This window comes from Parambassis ranga, chromosome 20 (assembly GCF_900634625.1).
Source record: "Parambassis ranga chromosome 20, fParRan2.1, whole genome shotgun sequence".
Taxonomy (NCBI): Eukaryota; Metazoa; Chordata; class Actinopteri; family Ambassidae; genus Parambassis; species Parambassis ranga.
This window is the reverse complement of record NC_041040.1, coordinates 10,362,590-10,390,330: the sequence shown is the minus strand read 5'-3', so window position 1 is coordinate 10,390,330 and position 27,741 is coordinate 10,362,590. Positions and strand designations below refer to the sequence as shown.

The 27,741-nt window shown below is 41.2% G+C and overlaps 1 protein-coding gene across 1 annotated transcript in view; it reads right to left on the bottom strand.

The window, feature by feature from the left end:
* The window catches only part of ptprn2 (protein tyrosine phosphatase receptor type N2), a 108,628-nt gene that overhangs the window by 31,244 nt on the left and 49,643 nt on the right, over positions 1-27,741 (bottom strand). Inside the window, exon 11 of the mRNA XM_028432975.1 lies at positions 15,839-15,903. Coding sequence (XP_028288776.1) covers positions 15,839-15,903 — 65 coding nt within the window. The remainder of the gene's footprint in view (positions 1-15,838; positions 15,904-27,741) is intronic.

Genomic DNA, 27,741 nt, shown 5'->3' with positions numbered 1-27,741 from the left:
ATCACTTGCTCAGAGAGGAACCATTCAAAGTGTGTGTGTCAGCCATGTCATTCTGGTATTTTCCCTAGATGAGCTTGTTCAAATAGGCCTCTTTCTTATGTGAATCCCAGCCCAGGCTGTGCCCATGCCAAGTAGTTCAAAGCAATAAACATCAAGGTAAATGCTACGCCTGTCATGCCAACTACGGTATATTTAAAGCAGAGAGGCAAACCCACACACACACACACACTCACAACAATGTGTACTTCACACAAACAGCAGTGTTATGGCGTCATAGCTTGGAGTATGAAATCACACCATATCTGTAAAAGCCTATAGTGACAGTGATACATACAGTGTTTACATGTGCCAGGTCTAATGTCGTTTTCTGTCCTTTTATAACACACTCAGTATTTGGAGAAGGAGCATTGAGGATTTTAAGGGTTAAAATAGTTTTTGATTCATTTGTTATTTTGATTTTGAAACTCAAATCCTCTAAGTATACTTGTCCTGTCTTTTGTGTCTCACAGTACCAAGTATCTTATAGAACTTGCCAGTTTTTAGGTAAAGTTGTTTCAGAGCTTTCTCTCTCCTCTAAGTCCTTAATGTTTTTCCACTGCAGGCGCTCGCAGGCTCACAGTTTGTGCAGAAACCTCCCTTGTGTGACCTCTTTCAGGGCTGTCTTTAGGGAGAGGAAAACACACCTACTGTGAGGTAGATGGTTCTGCACAGCCTTTAAAAATGGCAGGGCACTGAACATTGTGGTTCTCTCCCGCTAAAAGGGAAAAGAGGATGAGGAACAGGTGCCAACAAACAAGCACATATCACGAGTCAGATCCTACACAGGCTGAATGGGTCATTTATAAGGCAGTCCTTCTAAATTCCTACAGTTGCATCTCTTGAATCAGCTTGTTCTTCTTGCAGCTGTAGATTAGTTATAGTTATTTAGGACCAATCTTATACCTGTCAGATCGCACTACAGATACATATGTGCTTAAAACTTTTAAACAGTTTAGAAAGAGTCCCCATTTCGAGACTCATCTGGATGTAAATGTTTGAGAATATGGCTCTGATTTATTTCTGTTGCCTGTAGCTAGCTAATTATGCTAACACAGACAGGTGGCATTAGAATAAGGACTAACAAATGTGCTGCTAGCATAACAATCTGATAGTGTTCAGCACCAGTTAGTTCACCCAACATGCAACAATTATTTTCTTCTACCCTTTCTTGTATTGCTCATAATACAGCACCACATAAACCCCACTAACCCCTCAGCTGTGAATGTCTAAATCTGTGTGAAAGGTCTCTTAAACTAAAGTGAAGCTTTGAATTTAAGCTCTGATCTTCTTCTTCAGTAGCAGATAATTACTCCCAGACAAAACGAAGCTGTCAGAGATTTTTTGGAAAGTTGAACTTTATTTTTAATTTGGTTTTAAGAAGCAGCCTCAGTTACCAACTTGTTTAGTTGACAGTAATGATTTTCTTCTGTGCAGCTGTGTTGACAATAGCAATATGTCTAACAAGGATAATGTTCATATTTGCTAAGTGATTAGACAAAGTCACCAAGTGGTGTTCTAAAAGTGAAAATGAAATCAGCTCAGTATTGGTGAAGATGTTTGTACTATGGTCTGAGATTAAACTAAATTATACTCTAATTTGGATTCATCGCAATGACAAGAATTATTTTCAAGATGAGCTTTGATGAGGGATATTATGACACTGTAGGTGAAAAGTCATTAGACACTAAATGAAATGGTCAGGGCCACAGTGTGATCTGAGTTTGGTGAAACAGAAGGGAAATCAGGGAAAGTAATTGAAGGTAATACTTCACTCTATTGTGTTAAAAAAAAAAAGATAAAAGCAGAACCACCACTACAAATCTCATCCAACACGTCCACAGTCAAAAACAGTGAGGAAAACACAGAGGTTTTAATTGTTTTGTTTGAATAGAACCCACACTACTTTTAGACTATTGTGTTCTCAGCAGGCTTTTTTTTATCTTAGAGGGAGATAAAACCGCAATTAATTTTGAAAGGGGGGAAAACAGTGAGACAATACATCAAGTCACACATGAGTGGTGGCAGGCAGGGATATGTGGGCTGCCGCGGAATAACAGAGGTAGTCAAAGGTAGCATTCATAATTGAAACCCCAGTCACAAGAGACTTAGTGGGCTGGGAGACTCTGATACTGAGACTGACAGTAAAGGGACAAAGAGAAGTGTTCAGAGGAGAGTGCAGAGTGACTTCACAGGTTCAATAGGATGTGTTCTCTCCACACCTGAGTCCACAAACCACCTGAAAGCTCCTGAAACACTGCGTTTCTCTATAGCTGCTGGACCATAGTGTAAGTCACTTAAATCCTTCCACAGTCTAAAAAAATAAGCTGGAGGTGATTTGTAGTTTTTTGGAGAATTAAAACTTTCCACTGGGCCATCCCTGATACAAGTATATTATTTAACACTGGCAGTGACCCCTGAAAGGACCAAAACATCCTCAGGAAACACACACAGTGACCACACTTGGTTACATTTATGCTAATGGAATGTGATGTTAAAACATGTAAAGCCTGTAATATTGTAATTCATAAACATGCATGCACCAACAGCATTTGGTCTCCTTGATTGACAAGAGCAATCAATCCCATGTCCATATTATGTCTCATTTTTTATTAAATACATACTTATGGAGATCAAGTAGGACTACAATCAGAAACATGACCACATAATCTGACCATCACAGTTAAATTTGGGTGAACGGTGCGCTGAATCCTGCATAACTGTAGTTCAAAACCCTGTCATAAACCTTTGATGTGGTCATCTCTGTACAGTATCTGTGGCATTTTCTGTTTAAAAATATACAGACTAGTATTTGATTCCACAAAGGACTGCACTGAACACAATGTTCGCACTAAGGTCATCGGCGCATGTCAAGTGAATCAAATCTGGCACGGTCTCAAGTGCTGTTGAACCTCTGTTGACCATGGCGTTCCAAGCAAATGCCACTATGCTCAATGAGATCCTGGACCTGTTTATTTAATGGCAACCATGCCCGAGAGAGCACAGACAGGGCAAACAAAGCAAGACGTAAAACCACAACAAGCATCTCAAAGTGGAAAAACTAGCCATGACAGTATTGGTCAGTTACAATATAAGGTTTAATCATCACCGCTGTGCCATTATTCCTGTCTGGAAACACCAAATTAAATGTTGAATTTAGCCTTTCTCATGTAATTTTTCTTTCAGTTGCCCCTGTGAGAATGCTTCTCTAGACATTAAGAGATAATTATGCTTAAATATACATAATTGTGATCACACTAGATTAAGTTTATGCCATGTGCCTCACACTGTACCCTGGTGCTGGTTGACGTGGTGCGGCATATTGAGGCGGCCTGTCTGAGCATACGCCCCGATGATCAGCTACAGCTTGTATAAGTGAAGATATAGATGTAGAACCACAGGAGGCAGTGCGTGATAGGCTAAGGGTCGTATCCCAGTAAATGCACACAGCCACAGCCTCATAAATTCTCATCAGCATCTTCATTAAACATTTTCCCCTGTTATCACCATGACAACGGCGGGCCAGCGTGTGCCCGCAGGGAGAGGCGTGTGTGCCTGTGTAACCCCGGGGGTTATTTTGGGGGTAACTTGGCACAGACGGCCCATACCTCTCCTCCACACTCACTCTTACTATAGGGACGAAAGGGGGGTTCTGTGGCGTGGCAGGCAGCCAGGAATGCTAGATCTGTTCCACAACGATCACACTTGACAGGCACTGGCTGTGTCTGGACTGGAGGCAAGCGCTCTGATTTCTCTCTTTAATTACTGCTAATCGGAGGAGCCGCAGCCCATGCTAATGAAGCCACACCAATCAGCTGGGGGAGAGTCAGGGGCCTCACTGTGCAAAACAATCCTCTGCAGGAACAGAGGCCAGCGCTGCCTGGCCGACGCCGCAGCCTCCCTGCGTGTCTCACTTTCTGTCTGTCTCTCAGCTACAGCAGCTTTATAAGGGTACTCTGCCCCCGAGCCAAAGCAAGCAGCCTGGCTCGGCAAAAGAAACCTCTGTGAATCCCTAATGAGACTGCTGCCACAGCTGTAGTTCAGTATCAGCCGTGTGTTTGCAGCTCACATCTCCTGCTGCTTCACACCACAACCCCTGACAACAACACAAAGTATGGCTGATAAGAAATTCTGAAGGCAGAATTAATTATGATTTATGTCAAGATTTTGATGGCTCTGTAACGTAATAATACATTGATGGCTCATTATTGTAAATGCATATAATCAATCCAGCCTATTTTTGCCCACAAACATAATTGCGCTGTATGGCTTTTATAGAAGCTGTGATTTTCTTTTTCTTCAAAGTGAATAATGTAATGAATAGTGACATGTGATCGCATGTGTTCATGGACCTAGCTTGCAAGGATCTTTTTGCTTTTTGTTGTTCCCAACAATGAAATGAAATCCCTTTTCCAATATTTTTTTTTATGTTCACAAAGCTGTAAAAACAACATTTTGTGCACTCCTTTTCTCAGAATTACACAAATCTGAATACACCTAATTTGCAATACGCATTCAAATGTACACACATACAGAATACATGTAACTGAGCTCTAATCTTCAAGCTATAATGGTACACGATGCTATTTTTGTACAGGTATCCACCTGTATCGCACCGGGTGTTAGCTACATCTGTGCATTTGCCTATAACACCTGGCATGGCCAACTCACTTGTGAATGTAGGCGTGTTGGCATTGGTGGATATGTAAAGCAAAGATCTGATCACAGCAGGATGCCTTTCCAGTTCACAGAGCACTATCAGCATATGATCTCCACTGCTGCTTTCTACCTTTACTTTACATGTTTGCAATGATTGCATCATGCATGAGGATGAAACATGACTTTTATTACAACAAGCAGATTAAAGAAATGTCTTCATTCTGTGGCTAAAGGGCCTAATTACACTCCGTTATTGAATGTTGTCTGGTTAGCACTTGTTGGCCAGCGTTAAATAGCAAGCGGAGACTTTGTAAAGAAAAAAAAAACATAATGTGAATTTCTTCAACTTTCTGTACTGCTGTCCACACGTATTGTTGAACTTGTCCCACGTTCTGTTTACATTTTGAGGCACAAGCTAAGCATGAAGTTTACATTATTTGACTTTGTAAATATATAAATAAAGAGTTGATGTGTATCTTTTTTGTTTAGTGCCAGCCTGATGCCATTGGTGTTGTTTGCATTGCATTTGCACAACTGAGGAATCCTAGGCTATTCTATGGTGCACCTCTGAAGTGCTTTCTGATTTGAAGGCATGGACTCTGGTCTTTTGTGTACTCCATTTTTTCAATCAGATTGAAGTCAGGGCTTTGTGTAGGCCAACCCTTAAGGTTTACTTTTCTCTCCTGGAGGTAGTAGGATGTATGCTTCAGGTTGTTTTAGGTTGTCATTCAAGTCTTTCTTTTTTCATGACTCCTTCAATCCTGACAAGATTCCCAGTTCCTGATGCTCTGAAGTCTTCCCCACAGCATTATACTGCCTCCACCGTGTTTGAGATTTCTGTGACTACAGAGTACAACTTTTCATTTACATCTGACCAAATGACACGTTTACAGTATGTGTCATTTTATTCGGGTTGTCTTGGAGCTTTCCTTTGTAAAAGTGGAGGTTTTCTTGGTCTACAACCTTACAGTCCATACTTGTGCAGGACTCTAGTCTTTGGCACTTCCAGTTCCAGACTTGGCTAAATCATTTACTAGTATCTTGGCATTTGTTCTAGGGTCATTGGACATATCTCTCATTAATTTCCTTTCCAGAGCGCTTGAAATTTTTAGCTTACCTACTTCTGCCAGTCTTGTTCTGCCCTGACTTTTTGATAATACCTCTCATGCCAGTTCCTGAAACTTGAAAGCGCTTTGATAAACTAGTGCTTGTGGCAGGATAATATAGGATAATTATGTATAAATATGATCCTCAGAACCTAAAACCCTGAGAAAAAGTACCTTTTTTTAATTACTTGCTCATTACTTATCGCTTCAATATTTATTGTCTAAATATCATCAGTCTACTACTATATAGTATTTTCAATCAGTGAGCCAGTAGCTGCTGTAAAAGCCACTTAGCAGCAGAGTGGTCAAGTTTCATTTCATGCTTTATCGCCACAGATGGAAGACATTCATACACCCTCCTCCCAAGTCAAGGTCATCATATAAAAGACCATAACAGCTCATCAAGCAATTTAGTTGACCTTGCCATGCAGAAAGCAACTAGCAGTTACAGCAGGATTCACAATTACAGACAATTAAAGTCAATAAAAGATGATATGACAGTTGATTACGTTCAATTTACTGAGAGCAAAGTGGTTTCCGTATTGTGCGCTCACTGAGCAATAATTAATCTACTGCTTCACAGCGACCACAAATTGTGATGTTTGCTAAAAAGACAGTTCTGAATATTTAATACGTCAACACGAACATATGACTGTGTTCTTAAGAGGTATTTTATCACACTGTAATAGCACACTCTTTAAGATAATAATGGTCTAGTGCTAAGGATTGCTTTTAATCCTATTAGCACCCTGTGCCCTGCTACCACCATCATTGTTAAATTTAGCAGCACAATCTGCCCACTCCTCCAAACTGAACTCCACCTTTCACTAAAATATAATAACTAAACTATATGATAATCTTAGATCTTAGATGTAGAGAAACAATACTCCTGCCTTAATTTTGTAGTGATGTTAAAAAGATTACCACGGGCCACCGGTTAGCCTGCAGCAAGGGCTTCTCCTGTTGCTGTCAGTGCTAAGGTGCCAGATGCGCTAGGCAACTAGCTGCATGATAAATGGCAGAAGGTGAGAGCTCTGCGGCCGGGACCGGGAGCACCCTGCCCCTGCATCCCGCTGCCAGTCCCTTGGCATGCAGCTTGTCAGGCCAAATGGCAGCTGCATCCCCCTTCAACGCTGACATTTAAAACCTCTGCCATGCTATCCAGCTGTGGACACCGCAGGCCCTCCCCCTCCCACCGTACCCCCAGCCTCTCCCAGGCACCCAGCCCTCAACCCCACTGCTCCCGCTGCCAGACACCAGGCAACAAATTTACATAAATTCTCTGTTTGTTTGTTCGAGAGAGAGAGAGGCATTGTTTGAAATAAAAGTGCAGAAAGAGCTCATGGTGGAAGGAATGACACCTGCAGATCAGGTTTCTGATGCTTCAGAAAGTGTTTTTTAAAATGTAACTTCTTGGGCACCTAGGTACGGTAAGCAAAAATGTAGCCTCATTTAGCCTTAGTTTATTTAGGTATGTGGTGAGGATGTTAATGTTCTAGCTGGCACATAGAGCTTTTTGCCTCTGTTAGCCATGAGCATAATGTTAGCTTAGCTAACCCTAACAGAAATCAATTAGTTCGGCAGTTTCACATTAAAACGAAGAATATTAATCATCTGTGGAAGCTATAAAACGCTAAAAATATCAACCAATCCTCCGGGTGGACCCTGCATGGAGTATTGGCTGGTTGTCACTCTCTTCCTGCTCTGCGCGCACCAAAAAGGTGCGTGCATGATGGGCGAAGTCACAGACCGCAGCTCGTCTTCGGGTAATGCGCGTCCATGTGATTGGGAGACGTGGCTTCAGGGTGAGCTCCGAGAGAAAGGGGCGTGTGTTTACTTTCGAACACTGGCTGACTCTCACTGAGTTTTCAAAATCTCCTACCCTACCTTTAAGTTAAGTTATTTTAAGTCCTAGTCAGCTCCAGAGAGAGCCTGGAGAGGAATAACAGCAGGCACAGTTGTAAAGGATAGAAATTAATCTTTCTTAAACAAGGCTTCTGCCATAGTCAGATCTAGGAGGTAGTTGGGCTCAGTGATCACCATGTAGGGAACACACTGTGGTGAAGATGGAGAGGAAGCAGCAGGGCGTCCAGTCATTATTCATCATCTTAAAATATTGCAAAGCAGGTCAAGTTGTACCCACAAGGATGTCAATGGAGCTATTAAAACTGCTTTGAGTGAAAGAGTCATGGAAGTATCCTGCTTTTTTTCATCTGTAACAGTCCCAGAGGTCTCACTAAAAACCCTTTGGGTAGAAACAGTCAGAAGTAGCCAACAATACCTTCAAAGCTCTCTTGGGGAAATGTTAATTAACGCTACTATGCCGTTTCCCACTGTAAAGGAATATTCTGTAGACTTTCAGGCAAAAAAACAACAACCATGTCAATTAAAGGTAGGTAACAAACATCCCTGAGCGTTGTAACCTAATTGTTGTGGTTCATAAACATCCTTTTTTTTTTGGTGACAAGATATCATCATTGTTGCAACATAGGCATATGGGGTAATATGTGCCAAGTATGAAACATTCAGAAATTACCAACAGAACCTGAAGTATACTCGAAACTGAAACCTAAATAGTAAACATGAGATTTTTGTTTTAGCACGTCAGAAGGATCCTCTCTCTGTGTCTACAGTCACAATTTGAATACTGACATTTAACAAACATGAAAAGGGGAAATCCAGTGCAGAGGAGGCAGTGCAAAACACAAAGCAGCTACACAACAGCACATCAGAGCTGTAATGTCAAAACAATTGATGAAACATTGAACTGGCAGTTATCACTTTAGTCAATTCTCAGGCTAAAATTCCACATATTCTCAAGCAAGACAGTGCTACTCGAACAAAGCAGAGCACACTGGACGTTTCGGTTGTGAGGCAACAGCGCTATCGACTGAACTATTTATAACGGTGCAAGAGTTTTTATCCGTGGATTTTTGCTATAATTTCATCTAAACCTCCATAATACCTCCAAGGCCACCCTGGCCTTGAGCTTTCCGTTCCAGTAAGAGATGAGTACCCAAAGAAAAAAAGAATCTCTTATTTAATACCTTAGCAAAGGTGAAAGAAGTGCCCTTCAACAAGCTGAGAAAAAATACCACTGTCAACTATACACAGGAACCGTACCTCTCTTTAACAAAAGCAGCCAAACATAAAAGCGGCAAAAGGTAGCAAAGTAAACACTTTACATCCTGGCACTCGTTAAAAACGGACAAGTCCACCCATACCCGAGGGAGAGCGCACGTCATGATATATATATATACACTCAACAAAAATATAAACGCAACACTTTTGTTTTTGCTCCCATGTTTCATGAGATGGACTTGAAGATCTAAACTTCATTCCAGATACACAATATTACCATTCCTCTCAAACATTGTTCACAAATCTGTCTAAATGTGTGATAGTGAGCACTTCTGCTTTGCTGAGATAATCCATCCCACCTCACAGGTGTGCCACATCAAGATGCTGATCTGACATCATGATTAGTGCACAGGTGTACCTCAAACTGCCCACAATAAAAGGCCACCCTGAAATGTGCAGTTTTGTCTCACAGCAAAATGCCACAGATGCCACAAGCATTGAGGGAGCGTGCAATTGGCATGCTGACAGCAGGGATGTCAACCAGATCTGTTGCTCGTGCATTGAATGTTCATTTCTCCACCATAAGCCGTCTCCAAAGGCGTTTCAGAGAATATGGCAGTACATCCAACCGGCCTCACAACCGCAGACCACGAGTAACCACACCAGCCCAGGACCTCCACATCCAGCAGGTTCACCTCTGAGATCGTCTGAGACCAGCCACTCAGACAGCTGCTGAAACAATTGGTTTGCATAACCAAACAATTTCTGCACAAACTGTCAGAAACCGTCTCAGGGAAGCTCAACTGCATGCTCGTCGTCTTCATCGGGGTCTTAACCTGACTCCAGATCGTCGCCGTAACAGACTTGAGTGGGCAAATGCTCACATTCGATGGCGTCTAGCACGTTGGAGCATCACCTCATGTTTCAGCAAGATAATGCACGGCCCCATGTTGCAAGGATCTGTACACAATTCTTGGAAGCTGAAAATGTCCCAGTTCTTGCATGGCCAGCATACTCACCGGACATGTCACCCATTGAACATGTTTGGGATGTGCTTGACCGGCGTATACGACAGCGTGCACCAGTTCCCACTAATATCCAGCAACTTCGCACAGCCATTGAAGAGGAGTGGACCAACATTCCACAGGCCACAATAGACAATCTGATAAACTCTATGCGAAGAAGATGTGTTGCACTGCATGACGCAAATGGTGGTCACACCAGATACTGACTGGTTCTGAGTCCCCAGACCGCCAATAAAGCAGAACCAAAATGCACATTTCAGGGTGGCCTTTTATTGTGGGCAGTTTGAGGTACACCTGTGCACTAATCATGATGTCAGATCAGCATCTTGATGTGGCACACCTGTGAGGTGGGATGGATTATCTCAGCAAAGCAGAAGTGCTCACTATCACACATTTAGACAGATTTGTGAACAATGTTTGAGAGGAATGGTAATATTGTGTATCTGGAATGAAGTTTAGATCTTCAAGTCCATCTCATGAAACATGGGAGCAAAAACAAAAGTGTTGCGTTTATATTTTTGTTGAGTGTATATATATATATATATATAGAGAGAGAGAGAGAGAGAGAGAAGCAAATACCAAACTGCATGGCATGGTATCAAAGGCATTTCTGCAGTCCAAAGGTCAGGTGATGGTAAAAGGTTGCTGAGAAATGGAGCTGCTGGACGGGCTTTCATCAGTGGGAGGCAGCTGGAGTCTCCAAAGAGGCAGTGTTACTCGGGGCTGCAGGCACAGTGGGGCTGCTCCAATATGACATTTCACATCCAGATCTGCCACAGTAATGGCATTTTAGCCACTTTTAAAACTGCCAGATTGGCCTTCCTGCATTGTTGAAATTTTTATAGATGGCAATTTTTTTATTGTTTGGGTTTATTACAGTGTCTGAAGGAGATTGGATAGGTTGTCAGTGGGGAAAGGCAATTGAGGGCCAATGTGGAATTGATTGGGTGATACAAATACACACTGTCCACACACATATAAACACTACGTACAACATAGGGATGGGCTGAGCGTCAACCCCGCACTGCAACCAAGCCACTCTCATTTCCTCTGAGGAGCTACATTCACGCTTAAATGAGAATAAAAGATCTTGAAATTAACATAAAAATGTATTTTTCTCATCTCGTGGCTCTTACTACTTGAAAAACCAACATGGAGAAAGATGTTTTGAAGAAAAGCATCTACCCGGCATCAATTTGTATAACTCTTGTCACAGTTATTTATTTATTTCAGCCCACATGTCTCTCTCTTCTCTCTGCTAGGAAATGATCAGCGTAGATTCCCTTTGAAGTCTCCAGCTGAAATTATTTGTCTCATTTGCTTGGAGGAATTGCAATCGCTGGTGGTTGCGTAGTATTTGTTGTTAAGTGGAATATGCTACAATATTCAGGCTTTGTTAGATTAAAGGAAAGCAAAATGCACTGATATTGCCTGATAACAATACACATAATATGAAAAAATATGTTAATAAATATTTATGTCGGAAAGTGTCCCACCAAACCAAAACAAAACAAAACAAAAAGCAAGTTCATAGTGATTGTTCCTTGGAGTGCATTAGGTTTGATGTTAGTGCACCAAGATTTTAGGTCTCCGTGAAGTCGGATTCTGTATGTGTTTTTAAGTGATAATGCTCGGACTATAAGGCAGTCAAACCTTGGGAAGCAGGATTTTCAAGAGGTTTGTGAGTTCACAAACTTTGGCAAAGCTATAAGCTATACAGTGATTTCTGGTGCACCTCAGCTGATGTGGACTTTTCAGCCTTCTATGTGGAGGTACTGACAAAAAGCTACAGTTGGGAGGAAACAGGAGTTGGAACTTTGAAATATTACATAAGATGTTTTCATGTGAGCATGTAGTTATTCTAAATCTATTAATTGTGCCTAAACAAATGGATTTGGGTAAGGAAAAACTTCATGTTCATAACTTAATATTTTTATATGTAATTAAATACTAATGTATTTTGGATGCTTATTATTAGTCACAAATTGTCACAATTATCTATTTCCTTTGCAAAAATTGTTTGCATAGATTGTACTGCGTAGACTCTGTTTGATCAAAAAATACTGACATATTTACATTATAGTGACAGCTGCTAGTTACGTGGTTACATGTTTATGTGGCCAGTCAGGTTACTAAATCCCAGTGTCTGTCTTCCTTTCTCCGTTTCAAAATATGAATGAAAAATGATGGGATCACCAAAAGACACCAGGGAACAAAACTTCATGCTAACCCATCTCTCCTGTAAATAATAAAGATATCTCACTCTGCATCAAAATGGTGGACCGATTTTAACTGACAGACCAGCTTTACCAGATGATGCTACAGCTAATATGAAAAATACTAGCTACACACAAACTGCATACAACAGGAAAAAAGCATCATCTCTGTTCAGCTAAATTGTCACAAACACTTCACATCGATTAAAATTTAAAGTGACACATTCAGTTGTCCAAACTAAGAGCATCCAACAAATTCTTATTTTTTCATGGAAGCCTGTCAGAGCATTTTTTTTTACATATGGCATTAATTATGACACAGGATATTGAACAGAAAGCCTTCAAATCCACTGCGCGGGGGTCATCCTTATGTGACCTTTCTCTGAAATGAGTTTTGCCCGTGTGCCTCTGCACTTAGTCACTTGATTAGAAATATAACGGCAGCTTTCGGCCATCATAAGATGGTATTCACCAGTTGTTCTTGAGTAGATTGACATGACAGGATTAGACCTAATGTTGGCTTTACCTGCTTTGACTTTCTAAATAGAAATAAAAAGGAAATGTCTCATGAGGATGGAGGAAAATGCACATTTAGTGTACAATTGTGTCATAGACATAAAGCAAACTGTGAGGAGACTCTCCGTCTGCCATATATGATTTACATTTAGTGGTTGAATAATCAGTTGACATGCAGCTCAGGGAATTCTATGCTTAATGAGTGCCACTTCACATAAGCAGTTTGCCGGAGTTATCTCGAACATGAGACCGCTGTCAAAATGTCAATGAATCTCAATTTAACCACCAACTTAATCACATGGGGAGCAGGCAGAGTGGATGTGCAGCTGACTCCTCTGTGTGTTTTTTATTTGGAAATATTGGCAGCGAGACAAACAGAAAACTCAAATGTTTTAGGTGTATTATTAATTACCATTGAAGTGATTAAGAGTGTCTGGAGCTGTTTGTCTTTCAACATTTAAAATTTAATATAGTCAACCTTCTGCACACACGTTTATCAATATAAATCTCTGCATGATCTTTAATTACCGAGCAAGTTTGTGGTCATTAAATGACTGTGGAATATTTAAGCTCAGAAAATTTTTTTTTTTTAAAGATCACCTCACAAATGTTAAGTGAGCCTTAAAGGTCAAGACTGGCGGCAAAGAGTTTTACGTTTCATATTTGATATTTGGCCTTACATACAATGTAAGGAGTGCAGAATATATTCAAAGCTTCACATAAACATCTGACTGACATTTCCCTTTCCTTTCACAAACTACCTGGTATTCCCTTGCTTCTACTCTCAACAATCCCTTCTGGTAGCAGTCATGCTGTGTCTGTGTGGCTGACAGCTAAAGCAGCCCTTTCGCCTGGTGCCTGGTTGCTGTCTCCAGTTTTTGGGGTGTGACTCACCAACAAAAGGAAGGAGAAAGAAGGAAGCAGCAGCATCGGTGTGGGATAGATGGTCGCAGAGCTTTGTACGTCTTAGGAATGATGAAGGTGTGGAATTATTTTCTACAGCGTCTGATAATAGCAGGTTCTCTATGTATGGTTTCAGTGCGGTATGAATATATAGACAGAGGAGCCAGCTCATGCTACACCGTCAAGTCAACCATGAATTTCTTTGCACTTCAATTCTTTTCTCCCCTTTTGGTTTTTCACACATTTACAGACTCATAAATTGCTGTGAGGAGACCTCCATTTGCCTGTTGGGTTTCCACACGAGTGCAGCTGCCACTTGGGGTGCAGCTGTTAATAAGAAAGATACACTTACATACATTATGTACAGTGAGGGCAGACATTTTTTCTGTTGCTTTTTTCTCCTTGGTAAGCCGACTTCTTTGCGATTTATAACGGAGTAGATATTGTACGGCCTATTGATTGATGTCTCCTTCCCCCCACTTTGACATTTGCTTATCCTTGTCCGCATCTACCGCTATTGACGTTTGCTCTATCTGGACATCTTCCTAAGCTGTTTTGTCATTTGTCACCTCTTAAATAAAAAGGAGGAGGGCGAGAGTTGTCAATGATAAGACTTAATGATACCAACCACTGTGATAGTTTTATACTAGCTGAGGGAGAGAGACTTTACAGCACTGCCTAATTTTCCAGCTCTTATGGATTCACAGAGCAATTTAACCCAGCATATTTCCATTTCTGTCACTAATAAGCAGCCTAAAGAAGACTCTTTCTGCAACCTCTAGCATGCATTCACTCATAACTGTGGTCAATTTAGTGCAAATTTACTGAAAGCAGGCTTTTGGTTTAACACCTTTTAAACTAATGTATTTGAAGAGCCCACTCTACAGGCTCTCCTGTCAAAAGCTACTATTTTCCCTCAACCTACCCTCAACTCCCCACTTCTTGAAAACCAACCGGTGAGATCAACATATCCACATTAGGACTCTTGCTAATAAAGCCCCCTCTGAGAGAGTTTTCATATATATATATATTCAGGATTTGTACTTTGCCAGCTCACTATTTGTAGTACAGTAAATGCCACGCTTCCTTAACACGCATTTCTACAAACACAGTTTGGCACAGATTTTCTCCCCATGAGGTGGAAGACAGATTCTTCCTCTCCTTTCCTCCCTTCTTCCATCCATCTCTCCCTCACGCTGGCTCCTGCAGAGAGGCTATTATTGCAGCTAATTATCTACAAATAGGCCCAATATGACAAACACAACCCTGTACCAGTGCTGGCTAAGCGCAGGAATCAGTCTGAGAGCGAATAAAAGAATAAAAAGAAAGGCGAAGAGAAGCGGACAAAGAACAGGACAAAAGTCACAGTGTAAAAAAAAAAATGAATCGGAGATAATTGAGAACGTGATGAATACACAATTTGGAATAAGATGAGAGAAAATGTGGAGCTCAAAAAGCTATAAGTGGGAGGCAGATGGGTAAAGAACAGACACCAAAAGAAAAGCAGCACAGAAAGGACTAACACAGGAGGATGATTGCATCTATACAGTGTGTGTGACGGCTGTTGCCATTGGCAACTGTCCTGCAATGCACAGGCCATATCCACTTAGCTCCCAGCATGCCTCATGATCAGGGCAGCTCAGGGGTCTAAGGCTGTCTGTCTCATTTCCATAGAGAAACTCATTTACCAGGCAAGCATGGAGGGCTATGACGCATCAATGGGTGCTTGATTAGATCCTTACCTCAGATACATATGAATATTTATCAGTGTTGAATAAATACACATTTAGCCTCCTTTCATCTGGATCATCCAGAGAGTCCTCCCGCTCTCCTCTTAATTTTTTCCAATGAATATGTCACAGGAGCATCAGGGCTCCCTGCAAAGTGACAGCACTCAAGATAATCTGGTTATTGTTGCTCGGAGGCGGTGATCAACACTCACGTTAAGATTCACAAAATGCATCAGGCTTTTGTCTTGTGTTTTTATTTGCCATGGTGACAACAGCTCTTAGAGACCTAAAGGAAATGAATAAAGGGAGACAGTAATCATAGAAGCACACTTAAAGGGATATGTGTTTGGAATTCATTGCGGTGGAAGATTAGTGTTTGGCTGCACAACTGAGGCTGCAGGTGTGACACGGATGCCAAGACAACTTGAAATCAGAGTTATTCCTGTTTCATGAGCCTAAACACAGACCATGCACATAATCACAAGCACAAACCTCTGTCACTGCTTTTTAAAAAAAAGCCCACATGCACAGCTAAATAACAGATATTTTTAGTGAGTTGTACTTACATCGCTTACTCCGGCCTCCACTATCTTCAGGCCTGTCTCCTTTTCCAGCTGCTGCTTCTGTTGGACTTCACAGAGAGACAAAAGCAGAGGAGGTGTTGAGTATGAGCAGAGGATGACAAAGCAGCAGATCTTTCACTTCCTGAGGCAAGAACAAGTGGTCAGTGAGACTGAGAATGATGCAATGTATGTATCAGTCTGAGTCAGGTGTCAAACTGGTCATAGTCTACACACACACATACACACATATGCACCATATGCACACACAACTTAACTTTGCCAAGAGGAGAGGCAAAACAACCCACAGCAGAAAGCACTTGACAGCACTCTGCGGTGCTGCTTTTGTAGAAATGAGTAGTTTGTAGGTCTATATGTAAAATGACTACAAAAAGTCTACAGCTACAAAAGTCGCTCTGTAAAGCTATGGGCAGAGTGGCTTGGAGCTGAATGCTAACATGCTAGCACTCATTTTGCAAGCGGCGGATATTTTGGCTGATGGGGTTAATGTGTGTCCCGCTTATATCATCAGCAGCAACTGTGTTAGTGAAATGAGTGATTGTGGGAAGGACTGCTTTATGTAATTACTAAATATGGTCTGTTTGAGCACATAGAAGCATTCCTATAACAATTACAGTAACATGCAGGGTACTATGAGTGATTGGATGGTAATGGCACACAGGTAAGTCACATTTAACGGTCACATTTGCTTTTTTTTTTTTTTGATGGCGGAAAAAAATGGAACTGTTGCCGCTGGAATGATGAACGCTGCACCATAGAAAGGACACGTCTACAAATACCTGATAGCACCCTGATGTGTTTCTGTTTAGGTTCCCCTTTGTTCTGTATAGTTTTTCCCATTTTCTCCTCCTATTTCCCGTCTTTTTTCCCTCTCCTTTTTGCCTTGTGTGTTGCCGGGCGGTTTCCAGCCTTCTCACCTGACTCATTGAGCACATCTGAAACTCATCTCCTCTTAAACTCGGACACACTGAGAGCTCCTCTCCTTCTGTCGTCCACTGACCGAGACTTTTCCTGGGTTAATTTAGCACAATATCTATCAGTATATGAAGATTTAGCTTTGGTTAAATGCTAACTGATGTCTGAAAAAGTATAACTATAGCCTATGTCTTGTATTATACAATGGTATTAGATACCATTGCTCAACTTCAATTCATGAAATTCAATGAATGTGTGTACCACATCTATACGTGTTTTATGGTTCCAAAACACAAAATCTTCAGAACCAAAAATATCTGAAACTGAATTTCAGACAGGTATTGATATAGTTAAACATATAAATGCACCACAAGTTTACCAATAAAAATGTGCCATTATCTGCATACATGCTGAGTCTGACCCACTGAAATTTACCACCAAGCAGATGATGTGCTTGTCGATTCACAGCACACAATAACTTGAGCTCCTGCTTTTGTTCTTGCAGTAATTAATACACCACCCGAGTTTGATCCTCAGATCTACTGATCTAATCAAATATGGCATGCTATTTCCAAAGCTTTGTTCACGATGGATATTCTCATGCAAATCAAACTAAAGTGAAGCAACATTAAATATCCATCGTTCAAGATCACACATTTTGCCGACTTCTTTCCTCCTCCGTGTGCTTAACATCCCTTTCTCACTTTGCTGGAAACATTTATATTCCAAAACAAAATCAAAGGGACCTTAATAGATTATGCCAAATTATAGAGTGAAAGGGAAAAAAATGGAGCATAATTTTAATTGAGTATGTTAGCATGTGAATGTGATTGGTAATGGGGAAAAGGAAAAAGAGTGAGAGTTGAAGGGAGAAAGAGAGCAGGTCCTTTAAATCCCATTTCCCCAGATGAAGGCTATGCAAATGACCCTGAAGAGCTGAACCCCACCTCACACTCCAAATTCGGCAAGGGCCTGTTTAATTAGTATTTTAATCTATCCCAGTGATTCCACTCGTCCCACAATGTATGCAGAATTCTATCTAATTAAGCACGCTACTTTTAGGATTATCATCCATCTCTCTCGCTCTTCCTCTGTCGCCTTTTCTCTTTCTGGTTATTAAGGATCCTGCAAACATTGATCATCCTATCATCTCATCAACATGGCAGCAAAGGGGACATCTTATATTTTTGGTGTCAGTCTGTCGTTTCTAAGGCACAGGTAGATGAAGTATAAAAAACAGTGAAGGAGCTGAAAAAGGTCAGATATACATTCAAAGTCTCTAAAGTAAAGTGCCACAAAGGAGGAGAAAAAAAATACAATCTTTGGCCATTAGTGAGAGGAGGAAAGTCTTCAACTGGCATGTCTCCAAGATGAGACTCATTTCCATTTCATGTTGCCACCCCTGTATTTAGTCACAGACATATTGGCTCTCCATAGATAGCTACAGTACCTGCTCGGTCCTAGTGCTGTTTAGGAGGGGGGTAATGAGCGAGGTAATTGGGCCCAGCTGGGTGAGGGCGTAGGTGGCGGGGGGGAGGGGGAAGCTGCTTAAAGGTCATGCAACGTTTTGGTCCTAATGAGGACCCCTCTAGGGTCGCAACACATCATGAGTCAAACTATGAAAGATTAGCGAGGAATCAACACATAAAAGTGTGTCACAGCGGCTGCAGCTCAGGTTTGACAGACAAGCTGACATTAACTGTCTTATGGTAAAACCAAAGAAGCCTGAAGGTCAGTATTTACTTGTGAATCAAAGATAAAAACTCTCCAATCAACCTAAGGGGGAGGACAGTCCCACAACAGCCACTTTAAATGTAAATACAATGTACTTGCCAAGCTCATTAGCTGCCAACTGAATGGATCTGGGGTTGCAGTTAGACTCCAGCCAATGGATTACTTGTTCTCTCACTGATTGTACAGATAACAGCCCACAGCATCTCTTTTTGGTCACCCCTTATATTAACCTTCCACTGGAGCTCACTCTCTATTCCTCATAAACACACACACACAGATTTTGTAGACTTCAAATTAGCCACAGCACACTCCTGACAGACTGTGGAAAAGAGATGTCAGGTCTCATTTCAGAGAAGCTCCTTTAGCCATTTTAATAGGCATTGTCTGAATCTATCTAGCCTGATTTCTAATATGGAGATCTGATCCCTGCTGTTCATTTGATCTTTGTGGTTTCCAAGTCATGGAGGGCCAAATCATCTGATGTTCAGCAGGCACGGTGCTGCCAAAAGGGGTTTTCTTGTGTGTTCAGATGTGTTCCATTTTCATGTGATTTTTCACTGAAATTACATACAAGGGCAACTGTTTTAGCAGATAATATAAAAAGAGAATTGCCTGGGAATATTTGAAATCAATCAAAGAGAAATTGACTGTGACTGCTAAATGAACTCTTATACTCTTATATCTCATTTTTGCTTCAATTTCCAGCCTGCATTTTCAGCAAAAGCCAAATTCAGTGTATATATTTGCATACAAGAGGTTTTGATATTAGTGGCACCATTTGCACCACTTCTGAACTTCCTATACAGTTATTAAAGGATAAACAACATTTTTCCAATTGATGCCAACCATCATGACAACAGACATTTTTTCATTGTTTTATTAGCTTCTTTGTGTGAGCTACTGTGCATAGATGATGCCCAGGCAGTGGGTAATTTATACATATATAAATAACATGTGATACCATGCTATAAATGTGTTTATTTCAGCTGTAAAGTTGGGCATTTTAACAAGGACTATGGGGACTAACTCACATTAGGGGCTGGCCTCTCTGTGGCCTTTCAACAATACATCCTCATGGTGCCACATTCGGTCAATTATACATTCTTTAAACACATTTATGCTTACAGAACATGCACACAGGCATATTGCCTAACATGCAACATCATGTTATGCACTAACGGAGCATGATGGCGCTGGCTGATGGTGGTATGATGGGGTTACAGGCAGCGCAGCAAACTATCACTCAGGAGTCTGAGGTTCGAGACCCCCTGACACCTCAAGCTGTTTTGGTTTTACCTGGTGTTAAGGTTTGTTTTAGGTTTATGGTATTACTTCTCACTGTTGTCACCAAACAAACTAAAGATGCCTATAACTGCCAGTCCATCCTGCCAGCATGTTGATTGGTTCAAACCACTGTTGTTGGTATACATGAGAACAGCTTGATGCCTGAAATGGCAAACTGGACTGACATGGACTGATCTCGGAGATGTAACGTTTCCTTCATGTTAACGCCATTATTCAGCCTTAGTTGCTACCAAATTAGATTTTCTAATTCAAAATACACTCTTATGTTCTTAAATATTATTAGTGTCCTGCAGAATGTGCTTTGATTTCAATCGTAATCATCAACTCTCTGTTGAGCATCAGACAATTCAAGCAGGTGAAGAGGAAGAAGAGAGACATACTTCAGAAACTCATCAAGGACTTGTTGAGGAGGAGGAAAAGGCCATTTCAATCACCAACCTAAAGGATGATGGAGAATATTGCTCCCTTTTCCTTGACATGCACACTAATGAAGCAGAATTACAGAAAAAAACAGCCAAATGCACATTTTAAGCTTGATTTTATGTGACCTTTAAATTGATCTGTAGCATATGCGCACAACAAAAATTATCCAGTGGCGACAAATGATTTGATTAAAAAGCTGCTTTTCTCCGCCATATGCTGAAAACGGGAGCAATTGTGCACTTCTCATCATAGATTCTAATAGCAATTCAGAAATGATTATCATGAAGTCATCAGAGCTTAAAGTCATGAATATATATTTTCATTTTTCTGATATACGACAGGGTTGTTATTGTTAGGAGCAATATAAATTCAGCATCCAGAGACAAATCACCCACTGTAGGCTGTAAGTATTTTGTATTTCAGCACAGCACAGCAGCCGGCGCTGTCACATGATCGTTATGTTGCCTCTTTGGCCAAATGGGGGTATATAGTTGACAAAATGCATATTTCACCATCGTCTGATTGATCTGTTAATATTGAATAACATCCACATCCATTCCATCCATCTGCCCCCCTCCTTCCTCTGCTCCTCAGGTCGTCTATATTCACCACTTCCATCACTCCATCCGTCACTCCAACCAAACAAAATGAAAGTGTTTATTGCGGAGGAGGGCTGACGCTCACGCCTCTCCACAGCCGTTAGCCTTATCAGCAGGCAATCGCTCCGATATTAAAGCTGCCATTCCGCCCATCACTTTCCTCTTGCACATATGATGGCTGTCTCTACCTATCAGAGGTGGGGTGGAGAAAGAAAGGAGCGAGTGAGGGAGAGGAAAAAAGGGGGAGATGCACCTGATCCCCCTGACAGATAAGATGCACGGCAACTAATTTTTTCAGTCAAAATCCAGGGCGGGAAGCAAAAACAATAATATTTCCTTCATAGCTGGGTGAAGAACCGCAGCACAGTATTCATTACACGTATGATATATAACATGTATGTGAACCCTTCACAACTGACATCTGCACGTTGATGCTTATCAAACTGTAAATCAGGTCTCAGATATTGTTGTATTTTTGTTTCTTCCTTCCTACTATATCTAGTATGAAATTTAGCAAAAGGAATATTGTACAGGAGACACAAACATCCTGTAAATAACTTAATAATACCAATATTTGTGCACTGACACACAATCCCAGAGATACTCTGTCCTGCCTTTCCTTTCTTATGTGTATCCATTGTTATTCTGCAGCTTGTCTGAAAAAAAATCAAGATAGCAAATGAAGGGGCCGGCACCTCTGAGCAGAGCTACAAATAACACAGAGTGAAGGAGAATAGAGGAGCGACTCAGTAAAGACAACATCATAATATCAATGACCAGGATACAATGAAGCCATTAAAACTAAGCTAAATTTTAAATAAAAGCAGAAGTGTAATCATCACATTTAAGAAAGTGCTTGTTATAAGCACTATTTATGGCTTGCATTATTGGTAACATTAACTTAAATTAGGAAATTTGCCGTTAATTTTATGTGAAAACTGAATAAAAATAATCAGCAGGTACAGACACCTTTTTTAATTAATACTCAAAAATTATGGTGCGTTAATTTTCTGTTGTTTGGCTAGTCATTTCAGCACTGATTAACATCTTACAGCCATAAATTAAATCCCTTAAAAGTAAATATGATGTTACACTGAGTCAAATAATAATCCAGCTGAAAAGAAAACAAGTCATCCATCATGACAATACTCATGACATCATTAAGCTCTAAATGTCCAATCAGCAGTGCCAATCATACACCACCATGCCTGTCACATGATAGAACCATGCTGTTAGCAGCAGGGGTCCTGGCTGGCTCACTGTTTATTCACCCTGATCGATCCGTTTCCTGTGGATAAGCCAACAGTGCTCCCCAACAAACCAACTGCTGTTATTCAGCCTCAATCAACAGAATGGGAACCTTTACTATCTAACTGAATGCAGCTCATGAACTCTGCTTTATTGTAAAAAGCAAAGAGTTTGCCAGGACTTGCTGTCTGGCTGACATGTTACAGACAATGTAAATAGAGACAACAAGGGAGGATGAGAGATGAAGTCTGCCACCTGTAATGGCTGAAGTCGTAGAATCAGCATGCGCTTTGTGTCTGCTGCGGACCATGTTGTGGCCTTTGGTATCAAACACTTTACAGGTCCCTTCCTTTTTCAGACAGAATGCATGTGACACATTTATAATTGCATACTCCCTTATTAGAACCTCTTTTCAAAGATGGCTGAATAATATCCTATATGAGGCTCTGCACACACACAACACAGTCTCAGACACACATACATAATATCTGTTTCTCTGCTGGCTGCCTGATTAATAGATTCTGGCTGTTCTGACACTCTGTGTAGAATAGGCATTTTGCCTTTGATAGGTGCTGACACCAATTCTTCACGGACTGCAGGAGACCAGGGAACAGAAGCAGCACTGGCAAATGACTTGGACGGCAGACACCTCCAGATGTGGGAGAAACCCCACGGATGTCACTCTCCATTCCCACCGGGACAAGTTTTGATCGTTTACGCTGCCGCTCAGAAATGACAATCTGCAGATGTGTGACATATGCGACGCAAATCACATCTGACAATCACTCAAAGAGAACGGATAGGTTTGTGGATTACAGTGAGCGATGAGGTAAACAATGCACATCTAAAGCAATCACAGTCATCACAAAGTCCGGCATGCTGCAGAGCCATGCTGCTGAGTCTTTAGATGACCTTTTCTAATAACCCAAGTTGGCTGCCTCTCTGTCAGTAAAATGTTCAGAGAAACCACAGACAGTCCTCCTCAGTATAAAACACTTTGTAACCAATACTAAATATGTGATCGCATGATCCTTCAAAACTGGATAAAAACATCAGTAAGCGGTAAAATCTATCTCCAAATGACTAAATGATGCTTCATGTCTTTTCCTGGATGTTTGTAATACAAGATGAAAACATCTGGAGGTCTGCCACTGTGTGAGGGGAGCCTACGAGGCAAATGCTTATTGGAGGAAGGGATGGTGAAGCTGACACACACACACTCTCTCTTTCTCTGCTTCCCCACTGAGGGAACTCTGACAGAGGCAGCCCTACCTGTCACTGTGGCAGCAATTATCCTGCAGGCTCTCTCCACGGACTGTCTCCTGCAGGTCTCCACATTACTAACCACATCACTGAGCGCATGCACACACACACACACAGATCACACAACTCAGAAGTACACATACTGTACATATTCACAGATACACACGGCTGTAAGCACAATTCACTCTCTACAACCTAATGGCTCGAACGAATTGTAATGATGTGTTGGTGCAGACATCCTGCTCATGCCAGGAGAAACATACATCATTATGTGGGATGTGAGTGCTCATGCAAGCATGTACACACACCTCTGCTGTGTTCTGTTATAGATAAATGCATTATCATAGGTGAGACGGCTAAGAAGTCTGCAAATACACACACGAGGAACCCTAAATAAATTGGTAAATATGCTAAAGCCATCATGAATGAGATGAGAAATGAGAGGCAGGATATAAGCTTCAGCAAGTCAGACAGATATGTTCAGTAGGACATGGTGTCCATTTTGGCTACAGGGAGGTCTTCTCGAGGAAGCAATTGATCTGTTTCATGCTGGTTTACTGGAGCTAGGATACAGGGCCCAGACTGAGCTTCAGAAACAGGTTAACTATACTGAGCTGTGAAGGGTGATTTCAGAGAAAGGAAAAAAAAAAAAGCCCAATGTGACCTCATTAACGTAGATTTGTTCCGACTGTCATTAGGAATCACAAACGCCATCACTCAAGTCAGGAATATGAGGGAGAGGATGGGAGATGTGGTGGGGTGAGCAGGGGTGGGTGGAGGGGTGAGGCTGGTAATCAAGTGCATTTGATCTGTAAAATAAGACCTATCATCAAACAATCTATAGACGACAGAGAACATCCACACATGCAGCTTACCCAGGCATATACTCATGGCCTGTGGACATAGATTTGTGTTGGCAATGGAAGACAATTACCACTCCGACCATGAAACATGACCAGCGACGCAAGACATCAAGCTTTTCTACAAATGAAGCAACTGCACTAACTACATTAGTCATGAAGAACATGAAGCTTTCATGTTATGCAACGTGCCAAAATTAGGGTCTGTTCTCGTACAAAAAACAAGCACATCAGTTATTTCAGGAAATGTTGCAAAAACAAAACATTATTTTTAGTTGCTTCTGTTACATGCCGGTACTTGTGTGTATGTCTGTGTCTCTGCTTTCTGTGCAGGTTTCCAAGTGCTTCCAGTGAACCAAGTGGATGATCCACACCTGAGTCCACTTGGTCCTCATCAACAGAAGTATATCAACTGGAGGTGTGCACATGGCCAGGGCCAGTGTGGGCCAACTTGTGGATGCACACACCATGCGTCTTTGCTCCGTCCAGAGGGACTAGAGCATGATATTCAGCGCTGATCTCTTTTAGTTTTGCTTTTGTGTTTGATTTATTATTTTGTTATTCGTTTAAGTTAATAAATTTAATTAATAGTCACTGTTTCCGACTGCTGTCTCTTCCTCAGGCCTGGGTAACATTATTGTTGCTTCCCCTCATCCCCTGGACTAACTGGGGAACGTAACACTTCTACAAACAGCACATAATCTGCTGAAGGAGGAGGTTTGGGTAGATGGATGGCTCGGGGTTTGTTTACTGGTGCCTCCTGACTAAGCATGTGATCAGTACTATGTACTTACTGCAACCATGCTACCCAAGCAGTCTTATCAGCTATGACAGTCACTGTGACCGTATTTCTGACTCTTACGTAGCTTGTTCTGCATTCACCTTGTGAGCCAGGTCCTGTTCAAGGTTTCTTCCTGTTAAAAGGGAGTCTTTCCTTAACACTGTTGCTCCTAAGTTCTGTAAAGCACCTAGAGATAATTCTGATTGTAAAAGGTGCTATATAAATAAAATTGACTTGATTTGACAATAATGGTAATAATGGCAGCTTTATAATTCCCACCTCCATTGTCATATTGGTAATATGTGGTGCACTGCATTTAGAACAGTTATGAATTGTTTCTTCCACTATGTATTTCTTGCACCATATGGCTTGTAAAACCAGCCTCAGTTTCACACAGTGGGAACATTTTATATGGATATACAGTATTATATAATACTCAATTTAGCGGATGATTATTTCACCTGCAAATCCTTATTCTTTTGGTCTATATTTATATATAGTGGATATAAATATGCATCACAAATCCCAAGGTGATGTCTTAAAATGGTTATTTAGTCTTAAATCAAAATAAAGTCTGCAGAAACCTCACAATTTAGAGCATGTAAGAATAAAAATTAATAAAATACTGTGATTCATTATCCCACTAAAAGAATCTTTTTACTAGACTAATTGTTTTAGCTCTGTTTGCTTAAAGGTAGGGTAGGAGATTTCATTCGGATGTACTTTTTGTTAAATTAGTGTAACTTCTCTTTACAATCCGATAGCAACCAATTAGTTCGGCAGTTTCACTAAAAACATCAGCCAATCCTGCGAGGCGCCCCTGCGTGTATAGTTGGCTGGTTGTCACTCTCTTCCTGCTCTGCGTGCACCAGAGAGGTACGTGCATGATGGCCGAAGTCACAGACTGGTTGGGAGGCGTGGCTTCGGGGTGAGCTCCGAGAGAAGGGGGCGTGTGTTTATTTTCAAAATCTAGCTGAGTTTTCAAATCTCCTACCCTACCTTTAAATGTTCTTTTTTCATTTGAATATAAAGGGCTGAATTCTCACCAAATGACTGTGAAATCAGGAAAAGATGCCACCATTTTCTAACACAATAAAAAACAAACAATACAAAATGGATCCTAAATCAGACTGCAATATATGCTGAGCTGCTAATGCTCTCCTGAAGTATAAATTCCTCAGATGAACAAAATAAGAACACAAAGCTTCTGTTTTGTTTCTTATCAAACAATTTCAGCCTCACATTTCCAACTAATGCACTGTCTGAGCGTCTGGATTAAATTTCTGAGGTAGTCGAGATGCTTTCAGCTTGAGGGAGGTTAATGTCAAAGTGAACACATTTGCTGCCAGCGGCCTTTAAGTAAATCCCTCCAACCACCTCTACAGATGTTAGTGGACATCTTCGCTCAGAGAGTGGATAAAGCAGCCGCCCTATCTGTCTGCCTCTCTGCCGTCTCTGTGAAGCATCCTGGCCGCTCCTCAGATCGCGGTGTTAATCTCGCCGCGTCGCCTTTCCTGTGTACAGCTGGGAGTGGTGGGTGCAAAATGAAAGTGTAACACAACAGGCTCACGCAGGTGTCAAAATGAGAAATATGACATTTCCCTTCTGAGATTTTATTAGTTCTGATATCATTTCACATTTTTCAGCCTGCCTGATGTGTCACTGTGCTCTTTTTTTATTACTATTTTGCTTCAGGACAAAATGTGATAATCATTATTATATGTCTAAAGCAGAGCAGCTGCGACTGCAAAGAGAAAAGCAAAGAAATGTATTCAAGACGGGGTGCAATTCAAAAATCAAAATACACGGTTTGACTAGTGTGTTTGCAGTCGTATAATTCCCCTCTACTCTGAATCAATCATCATACTGCAGAGTTTCTCTAACAATTCCTTTTAAAAGTGAAGCAGTGCTTCACAGTCACAGCATGGTGATTAAATCTATACACCACACAAGCGTAGACATACTGTTTTTTTCCAGATTAATTTCATAAGTAACTACAAAATCTCTCTATACGTTCCATGCTCTCCTGTGACTGAACTCTCAAGTAGTTAAGAGAGGGAAAGACTGTATAAGCACACCTCACTGTCTTTTTAAGGACACCTGTTGGGCTGCATGGCTCATCTCCTCCTCATTTAGCCGTCTGTCTGGGCTCCGTGGGGCTGATTACCAGGAAGAGCTGATTCCAGTTGCACTGCTTATCAGTCTAATTAGAGCCCCTGGCAGGTGACTTGAAGGAAGTTGTGTCTCACGGATGTTCAGGCACAGCAATTTGTACAAGCATGGTGGCTGGTATGACAAAAATGCAACGGTAAAATTATAAAATAGAAGGGTATGAAATTATGGTAAGTGAATTGTGATGACAGATAACTCCTGGTGAAGGTGTGTCAGTGTGGGGGGGGGGGGACATGTTTTTTACGGCCTTTCTGGGGAACAGGGGGCGCCTCCGGGAAGTTAAATAGAAATATTTTGCATGGCAGTTGTTTTTAAAGAAAACAAGCGGCAACAAGTCAAGAGCAAGACATGACATCTTGACTAACATCCTCTGGTAAAAGTATCAACTGTCAAAAAATGAGAAGGGAGATATCAAGACAGGCAGCGGTTCTGGAAATGGAGGATAAAACAAAACAATGATTTAAAAGAAGAAAACAACTGAACATCAAACAAAGGAAAAAGGGCCAAACAAAGTGAAAGGCAGCTGCGGAAAGACATCGGGAAGAGTTGAGGGGAAGTGTAAGAATCTACAGGAGGTGAACAAGTTTT